Source organism: Lates calcarifer, linkage group LG3, assembly GCF_001640805.2.
Source record: "Lates calcarifer isolate ASB-BC8 linkage group LG3, TLL_Latcal_v3, whole genome shotgun sequence".
NCBI classification, from domain to species: Eukaryota; Metazoa; Chordata; class Actinopteri; family Centropomidae; genus Lates; species Lates calcarifer.
The window spans coordinates 10,922,887-10,939,007 of record NC_066835.1 but is presented as its reverse complement, the minus strand read 5'-3'; the positions used below and the strand labels follow the sequence as shown (position 1 = coordinate 10,939,007).

Sequence of the window (16,121 nt, the reverse complement as noted above, 5' to 3'; positions counted from 1 at the left end):
AACATCGCACGAGCCGAGGGGATACTTTAATATGAAGCAGTGTCGACTAGCTACTCCCCCCACAGGGTGCATGACTGTGAGGTGTTAGAGGTGTGATTAAAATCAATTAAACTTAAAATGAATTTTCTGTTTCATTTGAATTATTTAGAGGCCTGAAGACATACACTACACAGTATTTCTCAAGATTCTCAAAAGATTTTAGTAATGCGGCAGAATTATACTTTTTCCCCTCCCTCATCTCATGGCCTCTTAGGTTCATTCTTGTAACTCATAGGTTGAGTAACAGTGCTGTCTGACTGTGTGGAGCAGATTATCTTTGTGTCGCACCAGCCCTCTCTCCTATCCCCTTATCTAGTTTAGACTATCTGTCTAATGTTTATGTGTGGTAATTACATGCAGACAGAATAGAATAAATAATTTATTCCAAGTAAGTCCCAGTGCATTCCTGTATAAAATCAATACAACTTTACAACTCCTCTGTAAAAATATGCAGATAAGAGAAAACAAATTCCACAGCCAGCTTAGTAGATGCACTCATTAGCCACCACAACAAATTGTGTACAAAAAGAACATATGGATTTTCTCTGAATCTATATTTTTGACTTATAGACTGTACAAAGAGGTTTGTACACTGACTCCTCAAGTGTCAAGACGGTATCTCACTCTTCAGATTGCATGTGAATGATGTCATGCTTAAGCTTGAATGACAGTCAAGCGTGATGTTGCTTCAACACAGACAGACCAGGTCTTAATGGAGGGATGGGGGGGGCTGGCAGTCTGTTAGGAGCTTTTGCAGCAGCCTCTGCGCTCCTCCTGTGCCTCGCCACTCGGTCCAATGGGGCTGGATAGAGTTACAGCACTAATGGAGCCACGGGTCACCTCTCTGCTGGCCACCTTCCTCTGGATCGCTGCAGGCAGCGGACAGACATCAGTGGGTAATTCAGAAGAAAGAAAACTTGGATGTGTGTTTTGACAAAGTTACTGAACCCTTACCAGTGAGGACTTCACTGAAAGCTGCCTCAACATTGGTGGAATCCAACGCTGATGTTTCCATAAACATAAGGCCTCGCTTCTCTGGATCGGTTCAGAGGTGAGGAGCAAAGATCACCATCAACAAAAATTAACATTTTCATTGAGCAAACTTTACAGTACTGAGCATTAAATATACATTCAATCATCAGAAGACTTGGTGCAAGAATCTGTAGATATGTGTTTCTAAACACAACATGATAATGCCACCGAACTGACCTGCGAAGTCCTTGGCCTCCTCTGTGGGCACGGTCCTGAGGGACTCCAGATCTCTCTTATTTCCCACCAGCATGACCACGATGTGAGGGTCCGCGTGTTCGTACAGCTCCTTCAGCCATCGCTCGACGCTCTCATAGGTCAGGTGCTTGCTGACGTCATAGACCAGCAGTGCTCCAACAGCTCCTCTGTAATACCTGAGTCCAACAAGTGAGAGAGACCAAACGTTCAAGGCTTATATTATTACTGTAAAATGTGTGGAGTGACTGTATTATGTATCTATTACTGTGGTGTGTGTGTGTGTGTGTGTGTGTGTGTATGTGTGTGTGTGTGTACCCACGCTGAGGTGATAGCCCTGTAGCGCTCCAGCCCCGCTGTGTCCCAGATTTGAGCTTTGATGGTGAAGTTGTCAAGCTGAACCGTCCTCGTGCTGAACTCGACACCGATGGTCGTGCGACTGTCGTGGCTAAACTCATTCTTGGTGAAGCGAGACAGGAGGTTGCTTTTTCCTACACCAGGACTCCCCTATCAAAACCACTGAGCAGGCACAGACAGGAGAGATGCATAAAACCATTCATTATAAATAATTTGCTTAAAAATCATATGTTTTTATAACTGTTTCATGACTGTTTCATTAAGTCCAAAAATATGTGTTCATTGGTCCAAATGATGACGTTTCTGTAGTGAATCAGATGTGCTTCATCTGATTTAACATGTGTAGACTTTCTGTCACCCTCACCAGACACTATGACATCACATAAACGTCAGATCTACCCTGTAGTTGACTTTACTTTGGAATGAGTGGAATGGAAATTCAGGGGGTTTACTTCAATAAGCATACAAACCGTTTTCGTGAGGCAGGAAATACAACAACGTATTTCTCTACCAGGTCAAAGGTCAAATGGTTTACAGCCAAACGGACAGAAAGCTATCACTTCCTCATTTCCTCATCCTGCGTCTTCCTCTGAAATTACAGCAGCAAGCAAGGCAACTACAAGCAGAGCTGCACCTGACAGCTTCAGCCTCTACATACACACAGTAATAAACACTACTTTAAATCTTCTACACAATCACAGCTCAAGCAAACATGACTCACCTTTAAAGACAAAGTTGTACGAGTCATCAGACCCCATGCTGCAGTCAGTGGCGATGGGTTCCTGTTTCACAATATCCTGAAGCCACTTTAAATATTAGCTCCCGCTGTAGTCAAGAGCGAAAAACAAAAACAAAAAAACAGACAAAAGAGAAAACAAACAGAGCTTTCACTCCTCTTTCTCCCTCTCCAGTGTGGAGAGAGAGAGAGTAAAGGTGGAAATGGAGAACACAGAACAGGTTCAGCTGTACCTACCCGCTTCCTTCTTTATCTGACGATAGGGGTAGCACCTGATTGCAGACGGACGGACAGACAGGCAGGCGGGCAGGAGTCCTGTGGCCTGCCAATCCCTCATCAGCTGACACCCGAGGGAGGGCCAGCGGGGTAGAGGTGGTGGAAGGAGGAGAGCAGGTGGAACAGGTAGAACCACTCGTATTGTAGTCATGAGGTACAGACTCCACCCTCTGCTATGCTCCCCTTTCACTCAACTGACTCTCTTCATTTGTATGACAATAAACCTGACCCAACAGGTAGATCTGTGTGTCAGAGCATGTCAACCATTTTGCCACGTGTTTGATGTCTACAGGGATGGGGACAGAGACCGTGATTTAACCCGATGTACTCATTTTGATTGTACTTGATTTTAATGCTTTGTGGAGCAACATCACAAAAACAGATAAACAGTTACATTCAGTTCACAAACAGTTTAGGCTCATGTGGTAATATTGAAGGACTTCTGACTGTCAGAGATCCAAATATTATGCAGCCTAGTCTTATACAAGATTAGGTAACGCTTTATTTTACAGGTTCATAATCGCCTAATAATCTTAAGGACATTTCCCGGAACAAACTAATTTATGTAATATGATAAACTCCAGGGAAGACAGAGGCAGGATCTGGAGGCTGGGATCAGCTGGCAATGAGGAGTTAGTTGGTTTTTCAGGGGAATTTCCTTAAAAGAATTAGCTGATTTTAACCAAAATCAAAAATTGTCATTAATCTGTCTTTTATCATTGGAAATGATATTCTGATATTCTTCCCTGTTGACAACTTTTACATTTTTCCGTGTCCTCAAAAATTACATTAGAATCAATTTGCCGATTTTCAGTGAATTTAGGTTTACATGTCAATTTCCTTCTATGAAATCATTGGGAAATATTGTATCTGTAAAATAAAGTGTTGCCAATAACAAACTGTGCCTAACATACCTTTCAGTATGACCACAACAGAGACAGATTAAACCTGCAACATTTCCATATCTAATAACGACAAACAGAAACAGAGCAACAACCTACTGGTTTTATGGGAACTTAATTGCCAGATCATTTTAATGAATGGAGAGCTACAGATGTCACCTTACACCATCCTGCACCATCATGAGGCTATAATCAACCGACACAGGGCGTAGACTGTTTTTGACCATGTTTTATTTTTTTTTTTTAGTACAGTACTGTTAAAAGTTAGTTTCAACATGTTCAATTGGGAGATGGGTTTTTTTTCTTTTTCAGCTGAGGTCAACAGACAAAGCAAAGCTATCGAAGCAGTTGCCAAGGTTACCACAACTACAATGCTGAAATTTTCAAAAGGAAAAAGAGTAAGACAACCTAGAACTTGATTTTAGAAACGTATGGTGCCACCATACCAGAATTGTTTGTAAAGCCTTTCCATTATTTATTTATTTATTTATTCTTTTACTCACTTGATTTTCACGTTTATTTTATGCGAGACAAATCATAATTATCTCTAGGTACTAACTGCACCTCAAAAAAAAAAGAAAGGAAAAAAGAAAAATAAAATAAAATGAAGAATCAGATTAAAATGAAAGAGAGCTTGTTTGTTTCATTCATATTCATTCTAACAGTGTCCTCTGCTTCAGAGCTGCTGCAATGTGATATTTGATTATGGTTACAGTTCTGGATGTTGCTGTGTGGAATTTATTGGTGGTTTCTAATTAACCCACTAAGTGAGGGTGTAATCTGCTGACGATGCTCTTACAGGGCAGGGGAGGACAGAAGGCACAGCAATGGTGCCTCAGAAGGAAAAGACACTGTGCACCCAAAGGTGGGCACTTTTATCTGGAATGACAAATTACAAGTTTAGGGAAGTGTGGAGGGCGTCGTTTTCTTGAAGCGCTTGCAATAAATAGTGAAAATTGTTGGGCAAAAACAGCTATTTATGGAGAATCTTGAGAGCGGGGAAAGAGGGAGGAGGAATGAGACTGAACGCCTGTATGGACAAGTTGACTTCCTGTTCATGTTCTGTCTGTATAGCAGAAGATCTTCATGTTTTGATTCACTAGTTAAATGCTAACAAACTGTCTCGTGATGGCCATGTATGAAACAGAGCCGACAGCCAATCACATCACATGGGTTTAATCTGTATTGTGAAAATGTCTGTATTCAACACTCCACTCCAGTTTTATGTGAAGAAAACAATGAATGAAGAAATGGTTGGGAATCCCTTTTCAGGAGAGGTTTTCGCTCCTTTTCTCTGCACCAGAACACCCCTCAAGGCGAGAGTGGTTCAGTCCGGCTCTACAGCAGCACTCTGGGACAGAGATCTGGGTGGATGACGCCAAAAAGAGAAAGTATGGGGACTAGGGAATGATCTGAGAACAGATGTTGAATGAGGGTCTTACAGATCCTGCCCGAGTTTCTTCTGTAAAGTTTGGGACAATACACTTTAATTTCTCTTGGTTCTCTGTAGATGCTGGGTGTGTGTGTGTGTATGAGTTAGGTATGTATGCACGTGTCTGTGTGTCAGTATGCACTGTATGTCTTTACGAGGGCTGTGAGCCCAGCAGTCTCTCGATAGCGGCGTTGATGTCTCCTCCAGTAGCGATGAGGGCCTGCAGGTTGGCCTCGCGGTTGATGAAGCCCATGGCGTTCAGCTGGTCCAGCTGGGACTGGAACCGCACCTCCGGGGTCTGGGTCTACAGGGACAAAATGAGCAGGACTTTAAACATCATCATGTAGGTGTGATAGAATGTAATCGGTCTGCACCTGTGCATCTGCGTACCGTTGCACCTCCTCCTCCACCTCCTCCAGCAAACATCTGGAGCATCTGTTGCATCAGCTGCTGCTGGGCGGTGTTTGTTCCTGCACTGCTGGGTGAGGAGGCCGGGTTCTCTGTGGGCAAGCCCCCTCCTGTGGGTATGCCAGGAATTCCACCTGACATCAAACTAGGCCAAAAGAAAAACCAGAGGAGTCGAATAAACTTTCACCTATAAAAAAATTCAACATGTGCATATCAGTCTGTGTGCACATACCTGGGCATGAGGCCTGGTGCTTCTGTCTGCAGCGTCTGTAGACCCTGCTGAATCTGCATTAGAGCTTGCATGGCTCTGGGGTTGGTCATCACTGATAGGGCTTCTGGGTTCTGCATCTGAAGTCAAACAGAAGAGTAGCGATGTCTGTTTAAGGCATAATTCTTCAGAGAAAAGTACGTAAAAGCAAAATTAAAGCAATGTACGTGCCAAATGTCTGGTATTCTGACCTAGAGAGAATGACTAGAGGCTTATCAAAAATACCTGAACTGGCAGCAAAAAAATGTATGCCAGATATCGATAATCCTTGAGCCAAAAATGTTCAGCATGTAGAGATACATATCTGTTTCAAATCATCTGGATTAAGGTTTGTTACTGTATACCGCCCCCCAATGGGCCAATCAGTACTATCCTTTATTATGTTACCAGGACTATCTTTGTAGCTTTTTAGAGGAAAAGTAATATCAAGATGTAGGACTGAGTTATTGGAGTGAAATGTGTACAGTACCTGCTGCAGAAAGATGGGCAGCTGAGCTCTGAACTGTTCCTGCAGCTGTGGGTTTCCAGCAAACAAGGGATTATTCATCAAAACCTGTTACAGAGAGAGAGAGAGAGAGAGAGAGAGAGTCAATGTGATTTGTGATTGCACACCAGGCTTTGCTGCTTACTCATATATTTTGATATTTAAAGTATACATATTTTACCATCAGGAAAAAATTACACAAATGTTGAATCACAGAAATAAAAGTTCTGGAGAATCCATGCCTTTCATGTCTCTGCTTGTGTAGTGCTCCACTTTAGGCTTGCTGTGGTTTTCCGTTCATTGTTTATTGGAAGCAAATAAGTCAGAGCTGTGGTGTTTACTCTTTCTTGCAATTTGCTGCAAATGCAAGTGAGCTTAACAGACAATCCCCTCTGTTCTCTGTGAGTGTGCACTAAATAACTGGGCTTACTGGCTTAATGCACAACAGGCTCAGCCAGATCTCACTATTTACAATTCATTACAAACTGTAGAGTTCAATATAATCAATCGCAGCCACATGTGGTACGGAATCTGACTAACAAAGAGATCTGAGACAGCATTTAATCTAGAATTTCAGGGTTTGTAATGTGATATTTGTGTGTTTCTCTGTATGGTGGTGTCTGTGCTCGAGTGATTGCGTGTGTGTATTCTTACCTGGGAGGCCAACTCTGGGTTTTGAGCCAGTGACTGCATCATACTGCGCATGTAGGGAGCAGACAGCATGTTCTGCATCAGCTGAGGGTTTTCTGAGATCTGCTGCAGTAGACTCTGCATGCCCGGGCTGTTGAACATGCCTGAAACACACAGAGAAGTCAGCTTACAAATGTGTGTAAAAGTAAAAAGAGTAACTGAATAACATGCAAGTACACAACAAATGGGTAAGTACACTGTATTGCAAATCATGGCCTGCTCTGTCTTACCGTTACCCAGACTGCCAGGGTTGATGCCAAGGGGGTTGGACACACTGGGGTTGGTACCCCCAGTGGTGCTAGTGCTTCCCGTGGTGCCCCCTCCACTCTCAGAGGGATTAGAAGAATTTGGTGGGCCCCATGGATTGGGCAGGGGCTCCCGGTTCTCTGTCCGCGATGGCTGGGCACCAGACTCAGAGCTGCCACCTAGAGCTGAGAACGGGTTGCTACCAAACTACAGGGAAAGAGATCAGACACATTTAAAAACAGCTGTGAAAACATACTGAAGTGAGCCACTTCACACTGGCAAATAAAACCTTAAGAAAAAGATTAAAGAATGTGTGAAAACAAATCCTAACAAGGATTAAACACAGCGCACACAAACAACGAATTGATCAGTGAACATTCCTCCCAGCTACCTGTTCCCTGGCAGCACTGAACATGGGTTCCTGAATGTCTGTGTACATCCTCCGCAAGGCATTGTAACCTCCTGGGATGCTCTCCAAGTTACTCAGAGCCCGGTCCTGGTTCCGCATCATTTCCTGCATCATGGCGGGGTTCCTGGCCAGCTCCATAGTCTGGGAGGTGAGATAAAAGGGGACAGGAGGCAAGTCAGTTAAACTTGATTTTCAAACAGAGCTAGCATAATGTTGACTGAAGAGACCCAACTGCAGTGGGGACCTACTGTAGCCATGCTTGTGCTAACTCTACAAATTCATTCAGCCCCCATTGTTTCCTTTACCTGTCTCATGAGCTCAGGATTGTTGAGCATGTGGGAGATTTCAGGGTTGCGTTCCATCAGCTGTTGCATCTGCGGATTGGCCATGATCATCTGCCTCATCAGGTCTGGGTTGGACATCATGTTCTGCACCAGCGGGTTCTCCATGATCTGAGAGAGCATCTCTGGGTTGGACATGAGCTGCCTCTGCATCTGCTGCTGCAGTTCCATGAAGTTAGCCGAGCCCATGCCCAGTCCCGCCAGACTTGCCAGATCACCAAAGCCAGCTGAGGGAGGCCAGACGGGTGGATGATGATTAAACACGTTATATTTGTGGTGCTGAACTGATAAAAGCTGAAATAGTTCCAAACAAGTGGACTCACTCAGTATGTTAGGCGTCTGTGTGGGTGGTGGGGCAGGGCCAGTTGGGCCTGCTGTGGAGGAGGGGTTGGTGCCTGGACTAGAGGTGGACGTACTGCCTGCTTGAGTGGAGGATGAGCTAGAGGCCGAGGTGCTACCACCATCTCCTCCCCTGTAGAGATCATTTGTTAGGAGAAATTCAGTATTCACTTAAACACAGAAGCAACAATAAAGGCAGTTCACTGAATTCCACATCAAGATTACACTGCCTGGGTAATGAACTGTTTTTACAGGCTTGCTACAAAATGTTTGGTTGAACCAACATGCTTCGTGTAATAATTTAGACTCACTTGTGTGCTGTCTTTATGACTAGGTGAACTGTCAGGCCATCCTTGATGCCGTGTTGGCTGAGGCTGTCGCCGTCTTTCAAGATCTTCCCTGCAAAAATCAGAACCAACTGGTCCTGTTTGGCTTTGAACCGCCTCGAGATCTCTTCTTTGAACTAAAGAACAGCAAGAAATTATAAGAATGAGCAATTAGATAGAATTTTTTTTTTTTTTAAACATAGGTAAACAAGTTGAGAAAGAAACTGGAAATGAAAAGGGTGTTATTGAGAATAAGATGGTTACGTTTCAGTAGTGCTGCTCTAATCTGTTTCTGTTCTGTTGCAACTTTCAAGCCTTAAAGAAAGTTCTCTATACTTATCCTATTAGCAGTGGTCCCAACACTAACTCTGCCAAATCACTGTTACTCTGACTATTGTACCACACAGGAGGAAATGGTCTCATCCTGAGGGAACCTGTAGTAAGGTTCGGTCTCTTTTCACTGTACATAAGACAATTTTCTCATCTTAACATTGAGCTTTAACAAACTACTTGTAGTGTAGTCACACAGGAACAATTAACAACAATTAACAAGACTGTCAAAAGGATAAGAATTTTATTGACTGGAACACATGAGCAGGACAACACAGTGATCCTGACATGTATAACTTGATGACAAAAGTTACATCAGTGTTATTTACACACGCAGTCATGTGGTTGTGCTATGTACATAAACAAATTATACGAGAACTAAACTCTGTAAAGCTGCTTCTGCCTGAAATATGCCATTTACCAACTACATTCTTCCTAAAGGTCACTAAAACAAAAACTGATGAATCTCATAGATTTTTATTGTTGTTCTAGCTGCAGCTATTTGTTGATATTTTCTCTCTTAATTTTGTCAGTTTGTCCTTTATTATTTTCTGTATGTTTTATACCAATGTGCACTCAGCTGGCAGGTTATTAGGAAAATCTAAATAAAACCAATACTAAAACCAATATATGCAACAGTCCCACAATAAATCCTCCTTCCTGGAGATTATAATCTTCACTATTAAATAAAACTGTAGCAGAGACATGTTGCTTAAACTGTATAACCATTCTAGAGGATGAAGTTTGTGGTGCTATTGACCTGTATTTAATTATACAGAAAGGTGTGTCTGTTATTTAGCCTACACACTGATACAAATAGGGTGAACAAAGTAATAGAAATACATACAAATATAACACAAATGAACAGCACTGCAAACTGCGGCCTCCAAAATGTCCATTACAATGAATCAACACCTCTCTAGATGGTTTCAACCCAAACTGAACATTATAACCTTCATGAAGAGAGGATTTATTGCAGGACTGTTGGATTTGTCTGCATTAGTTTTAGCTGGGTGCACCTAATAAACTGCCAGCTGAGTGTATATTAATCACTCATCTCAAAGACTGCAGAACAGTCTCATTACCTGTGACAAATATAAAAGCATATATAGATTAAGATGACAACATATGCTAAGAAGTCAGACGTTTGAACAACGTACCATGACACTCATACAACCGCACACATATACAAGAAATATGGCTACTTAGAACCGTGCAGTGAAGATAAAAGCTTGACTACGGGGTAACCTGTGCCACCGAAAGTATGATTTCATTCTGACACCATGATTGCATTATGGTTTCTGTGAGACACGTCTCCAGGCAAACAGCAGCTCTGAGACTGCTATATATTCCCTAGAAAGCTGAATGACTCAGTGGCAGCAGGAAGAATGTTCTAGAATGAAACCGAGCTTCAGTATCTTTTAAATCTGCTGAGCTGAGATGGGAAATGAAAGCGACTCGGCACATCATCCACCCAAAACCACTTCTACAGTTCTATCAGGCCATTATCGCCGAGGCACAACCAGAGCGCAGCCCGTCAGCTGACACTTGTTTGGCTACACAGTTAGCGAACGTTGCCTCGGCTAACGCTAACTAGCTAGCTGTTAGCCGTTGGCCGGCTAGCCGGTTAGCCACTTCAAATATTTACGTGCTTATATCTCTCTATTTGGTGTCAACAACGTTAATAACCCTGAACAGTTGTTAACCCAAGCAGTAATACTTTCACTACACACAACCTCTTCAATTTCACACACTCTGAGTTAGCCGGTAGGAGTGACGACAAATGCTAACACGGCTAACTAGCTTCCTAGCTGAAGTTGTGGGCAGGGGCATGACGTTAGAGCACGCAGCAGCCAGCACCGCGCCTGCCAGATCAACAAACCTGAGTGACAGAGGCATCCTCTGCGATGGCGATTTCTTCTTTGTCTTTAGGGGTTTTCACTGTGACCTTAATAATAGTTCCCTCCGAGGCTTCAGGTTTATTATTGTTGTTATTACCAGGATCTGCGGCGCCTTGGTCAGCCATCTTTACTCCACCAATGGAACAGCTCGGGTCTGGCGTCAGCTTCCGGGTCATAAGAGGTCAAACTTCTTTCCAGAACGAATCTCATAAGTTCAGTCTGCTTGGTCATCTCAAGTACAGCACTGAAAATATCCATCCCTTGAAATTTACAGCACTGATACAGGTTTATATGGGGTCTGCTGATCATGTGCCTAAAGGTGGTGGTTTTATTGCTCATATAAAAACAGTAATAATCCACTGTTTCCAAAAGCAGATGGTTTCACTTAATAGCATGGCTGTATTAAATCTGAATAATGTAGTACATTAATGCTTAACACAAGGCCTGTGTGAGAAAGTTGTTTCCACCACAAACAGGCTCTCTGAAAATGTAGTGAACAGATGAGGTATTGCAGAAACTAGTGAATATCAGGACTAATTAAAATACAGCAACAAGCCTGTTGTCATGCAGTAATCAATAAATTATCAGATTTTTCAGGATCTTAAAGGTTGAGAAAATGTTCTTACTGGTGTGATCTGATTAATTGTTAATGCTCATTGTTTATTTCCACACAGCTGTCACTGAATCTGAGGTGAAAAACTGTCAACAATTATCTTTTCATTCTTTTAAGGTCATCATCACATCACAGCATCATTAACTTTCTTTGTCTGTGTAGTTGAGTGTATGCTAATGATGGCGGTTCAGATCTTATGAAATGTCAGATTTAATTTATATATACATTAATAATATATAGCATAATATTCTATAATAATTATTATTATTAGCATTGGACCGTCTGACCAATGCTGACCTGTTCAGGAGTCATTCAGTGGCACCCCCACTCCTCTGTTGTTCCTAGCTTGGGCATGAGGTGCCAGCAGCAGCTGATAATGGACATGTTCATTGGCTCCTTTACATTTTCTCATCATCATTTTAACCTGGAACCTTCCCAGTGAAACCACTTGGTGACTAAGCAGTGGAATAGTTGGAGTTTAAGTGCCTTGTACCTCAGTAAAAGTCTCCTCTCTAATTTTTAGGCCATACTGCCTACAGCGTCAGCCTTTTTTTTCCCCTCAGACTGAGGGATTTGAAACTTCCCATGAATTTCTTGTATTCCCTGACCTCTGTTGTTACAAGAGTAAAGTTGAATTTAAACTGGGGTAATTGTCTTTAATTTGTGGACACTGAATGTTCACACCATGCCATGGCCTGTATGTTCATTTTTTGTATGGTGAATACAATTTCCTTCTTGCAGAATGATCAAGAGAGAGCAAGCATACATATGCATTCTTTGCATGTGTTTCTTTTAGTCACATTAGTTGTTTAAAGAGCAATTGATATTTATCACAATACAGTCTGTAAGGTAGAGCCTCAAAATATAAAAACATCCATTATATTTTATTTGACTGTCCTATAGGCTGGAGAAAGAGATATTGGCTGTATAGAGCGCTCCCTCTATATGTGTCCCTCCATGCCACCGCAGTGTGACAGTACTGAAAGAAAAGTGTCTGTTTCAGCATGTTGCATTGACACAGACAGTCCTGCATACCTATGCATATCCCCAGTTCTAGAGCACGCCATTTACAAACAAACAAAACCTCAAAAAAAGAAACATGGACCATCACCCCTTTTCCAAGGCCCCATACCCGCATAGTCACACACACACACACACACACACTCAAATGTACATGGTCACATGCACTGCAGCCCCCGTAGTGTCTCATTCATGTGCGTCCCACACAGGGAGACTGATGGCTGCAAAGGATTTTGCTTTCATCAACAGAAAAAACGAGGGGACAACTTTTTGGTTGTAGTATTGTCTGTGACTCTCTCTCTCTCTTTCCCACAAGTGAGCAACAGCTCTCTCTCTTGTCCCCCTCCACCTGTCTCTATCTTTACCTCTGGAAGGTGGGCAGTAGAGAGGGTGCATTTCCAGAAACAAGGTAAGGGATCAAATTTCAGGCTGGTTTTTACATTTATGATGACTGCGATTGGATGGAAGCTGGCAGAATCAGATAAAACCTCATTACTCCTGAACAAACACTGGTGTGACATGTGGATCTGGAAGGGGAACTACAACAAACTGCATCAGCATAAAGAATAGCGTTTACTGTGGTTTTGCTTTAAACTTGTTCAAGTAATAGTGATGTTTCCACTAAAGAAGAGGTAAATATAACAAGTTTAAAAAAAAATGAAGTTTTTTGTTTTTAATTCTACAGTATGTTACTTACAAATCAATATAATCAATTAGAAAGCACCTTTAAATATGCTTGCTACATGTTCATATTCAGAGTAATATTTCCAGTTTGGATGTTTGGTTGGGTTTCCTTATTGTGGAGCAGCTTTCTGATATGTGGTTTTCAAACAGAGCTCCAAATTAGATTTTTATGAGTATTGTTGCATTTTTTAAAGTTATTGAAGATGATATGGTTTTACATAATTAGTGTCACAACAGGAGCATATTTTAATTCAAACATTGTGTTGTTGCAGGTCTTGAGATATTGTATTAAATTTGACTTCAAACACTGTAAGACAGTGTATGTAAGTATGATTTAACAAAATCAGTTGTACCCCTAAATTAATTACCTCTCCTACAGTTGCTCAGCAGCGGCCCCGTTATCTCAGCTCAAGATGTACAGCTTCATGGGAGGGGGCCTGTTCTGTGCTATCGTGGGTAATATCCTGTTGGTGGTCTCCACTGCGACTGACTACTGGATGCAGTACCGCCTCTCTGGAAACTATGCCCACCAGGGTCTTTGGAGATACTGCATGTCCAACAAGTGCTACATGCAGACTGACAGCATAGGTGAGAAATGGTTTGTGTGTTTCTTCTTTTAAATTCCTGTGGGACAGTCAAGATAATGGTTGAGAGGAATTAAAAGCACATCCAGGGTTGTGTTTCTATCAGTGGAGAAGGTGGGTTTTTTCACCTTGACATTGCCCTGTTGTTGTGTGACTACAGAGCCTCAGGCTTGACAATCTTGACAAGACTTTGACCCCCGGCCCGCCATTTCACTCTAAGCCCCTGTATATTTCACCATCAGCTAATACAAGAGACACGTAAGAGACATGTGTTCTCTTGAAAGTGTGAGAGCTGTTTCTGGTGCCCTGTATGCTCTCATCCTGCTCTTTTTTTTCTGATTTCAATGATGGCTCGTGAATGCCAAAAGTAAAAAGTTGTCTCCAAATTATCGGAGGGGCAAACAGATTATTTGCTTTCTTAGTGTCAAAATGTAGAACTGTTTACTGTGCCTGAGCAAAAAAATGTAATCATATATTAAGAAATAGCAACATTTCCATACATGGATCAATAATTTGACACTTTAAAGGGCAGACATCACCAAAACACTTCCAGCATTGTAAAAATGATCTTGACAGATGTCATATCAGTACTGATCATGAACAATAATATGTTTGTGAAGACACAATTGATTATTTCTACCTGTTTTCTTCCAGCTTATTGGAACGCCACCAGGGCTTTCATGATCCTCTCAGGGATGTCGTGTTTTGCGGGCATCATCGCTGGTATCATGTCCTTTGCGCACTTCTCCTCCTTTGAAAGGTTCAACCGCTCCTTTGCTGCAGGAATCATGTTTTTTGTCTCCAGTGAGTTGCCTGTCCTCTGACCTGAAACACACACATACATACAATTACACATACCTTAAGTGTAACTGACATATTTTCCTTTGTCCCTCTCAGCTTTCTTTGTTCTACTGGGTATGGCCATCTACACTGGAGTGACAGTCAACTTCCTGGGAAGACGCTTTGGCGACTGGCGCTTCTCCTGGTCCTACATATTGGGCTGGGTAGCCATGCTTATGACCTTCTTTGCAGGTGAGAAAAATCACTTTCTTTTTTTTTGCAGTGTATTTTGAGATGATCTTTTAGTCATCTCCTAACACTTTGCTTCTGTCTGTTGCAGGAATTTTCTACATATGTGCCTACAGAATGTGTGAATGCAGGAGAGGAACTGGCCCACGCTAGAGGGAGACAAACAACTTGTTTTTACTGTACAGAAAGCTAAAAAAGAGGACAATTTCACTTTGAATAGAAGAAAGCAGTACACACTAAGGCAGTTTTGACTGATCTACTGATGAGATGATGTCTGATGCTGCTCCTGGAGGCCTTTGACAGTCTGCTTGACATGTTTTCTAAAAGTCACATTCTTAGTAAATTGATTTTTCATGATGATAGTACAGAGAAAAAAGAAATTTAATTAAACTAATTCAACTTCCTTTATCAGACTTATGAGACAATCTTATTGTAATTTGCCACATTCAATAAAGTTGGTCCTCAAGTGTCAGTGTGATTTTTACAGCTGTACTGACAGGCCACCAGAAGATGGCAGCACTAAAGCACTCCACAGAAAGTACTGGAGCAGGGCGCCCTGATGGGCAGAGAATCAGGACTAAATATGTGATAAAATTGCATGATGCTGAGAAACATCCATCATTTATCTACAGCTACGGCTGCAGCTACAATTCTTTATATCGGATCAAATTCACAGAAAACTGAAACGTGAAGTGAAAACATAAAGTGTCTCCTCTCAGGAAACACTTTACAGAGGCAGGTGAAATATATTGTGGGAAGGGCTGTAATATGGAAATATTAGTCTACACAGCACAGAACAATACATCAAAGGTATAGAGTACATATGTTTGTTTTTGGGATTCCCCCTAAAGCTGTGTGTTTTGGCCTTGCTCCAGTGCATCTGACAAGGACCAATGACGACCCCCCCCCACCCAACCCAGGCTAATTTGTATGTTCTTTATTAGGTGGTTGTTTATGGGAAAGTGCTTCAGCTTCCAGGTTTCCAGCATGATCTTCCACAACATGTTTGTTGACATCCCCTGAGTGAACACAAGTATAGACAGTTCATGGAAAAGTGGTAGGAGGCTCTGTGTGTGTGTGTGTGTGTGTGTGTGTGTGTGTGTGTGTGTGTGTGTGTGTGTGTGTGTGTGGAGCAGGCTACACACAGCAGAACAGAACCTGAGAAGAAGATCATGTCCCTGGACCGGGGAGGGAGACCAGGGTGGGGTCCCCGGCCACTGATTGTTCCACCTCCTCTGTCTTTGAAAACTACTTCCTCCGTTTTCTTGGTATGCGTCCATTCCTCTCCATCAGCTGGGAGGCAAAGAGCAGTAGCTGCTGAGGTAATGAATGCTTTGGCTATTTGGTGACGCAGAAACAATGAGAGAAATGTAAACAGTCACTGGACAGATCCCTTTATCCAAGTTTCCTTACTTGGTCCCCGTGGCTGCTGTGAAGAGATAAGCCCTGTAATATTATGTTCTTTTCTCCAGATCTCAATAAA

At 42.3% G+C, this 16,121-nt stretch overlaps 3 protein-coding genes across 3 annotated transcripts; 1 reads left to right on the top strand and 2 right to left on the bottom strand.

The window, feature by feature from the left end:
* Positions 1-405: 405 nt before the first annotated feature.
* On the bottom strand, positions 406-2,749 carry LOC108897812 (ras-related protein Rab-25-like). The gene is given in 7 exon segments (XM_018697603.2): positions 406-908; positions 994-1,074; positions 1,249-1,442; positions 1,586-1,761; positions 1,763-1,782; positions 2,342-2,445; positions 2,594-2,749. Coding segments are annotated over 6 exon segments (636 nt in total). The 5' UTR covers positions 2,379-2,445; positions 2,594-2,749; the 3' UTR covers positions 406-780.
* Positions 2,750-3,748: 999 nt separating this feature from the next.
* Positions 3,749-10,875, bottom strand: LOC108897811 (ubiquilin-4). The gene is made up of 11 exons (XM_018697602.2): positions 10,690-10,875; positions 8,463-8,614; positions 8,136-8,284; positions 7,777-8,039; positions 7,454-7,612; positions 7,047-7,269; positions 6,781-6,920; positions 6,112-6,195; positions 5,607-5,722; positions 5,357-5,519; positions 3,749-5,270 (listed from the first exon to the last, which is right to left on the bottom strand). The coding sequence occupies exons 1-11, from the start codon at positions 10,831-10,833 to the stop codon at positions 5,118-5,120; spliced, it is 1,746 nt and encodes a 581-aa protein (XP_018553118.1). The 5' UTR covers positions 10,834-10,875; the 3' UTR covers positions 3,749-5,117.
* A 2,078-nt stretch (positions 10,876-12,953) lies between these two features.
* LOC108897813 (lens fiber membrane intrinsic protein) lies at positions 12,954-14,938 on the top strand. The gene is made up of 5 exons (XM_051066664.1): positions 12,954-12,973; positions 13,405-13,613; positions 14,264-14,413; positions 14,507-14,641; positions 14,730-14,938. Exons 1-5 carry the CDS (start codon positions 12,954-12,956, stop codon positions 14,789-14,791), a joined length of 576 nt encoding a protein of 191 aa, XP_050922621.1. The 3' UTR covers positions 14,792-14,938.
* Positions 14,939-16,121: the final 1,183 nt, after the last annotated feature.

What these genes read in the sequence shown, in the direction of transcription:
- LOC108897811 (XM_018697602.2), bottom strand. Translation starts at nt 10,833, where the DNA reads ATGGCTGACCAAGGCGCCGCAGATCCTGGTAATAACAACAATAATAAA. An exon ending in CCCTGGCAGTCTGGGTAACG is followed by an intron (nt 6,921 to 7,046) that starts GTAAGACAGAGC and finishes TGTGTGTTTCAG; the next exon opens with GCATGTTCAACAGCCCGGGC. An exon ending in ACCCAGAGTTGGCCTCCCAG is followed by an intron (nt 6,196 to 6,780) that starts GTAAGAATACAC and finishes TCTCTGTAACAG; the next exon opens with GTTTTGATGAATAATCCCTT.
- LOC108897813 (XM_051066664.1), top strand. Translation starts at nt 12,954, where the DNA reads ATGTTTCCACTAAAGAAGAG. An exon ending in CATGCAGACTGACAGCATAG is followed by an intron (nt 13,614 to 14,263) that starts GTGAGAAATGGT and finishes GTTTTCTTCCAG; the next exon opens with CTTATTGGAACGCCACCAGG. An exon ending in AATCATGTTTTTTGTCTCCA is followed by an intron (nt 14,414 to 14,506) that starts GTGAGTTGCCTG and finishes TGTCCCTCTCAG; the next exon opens with CTTTCTTTGTTCTACTGGGT.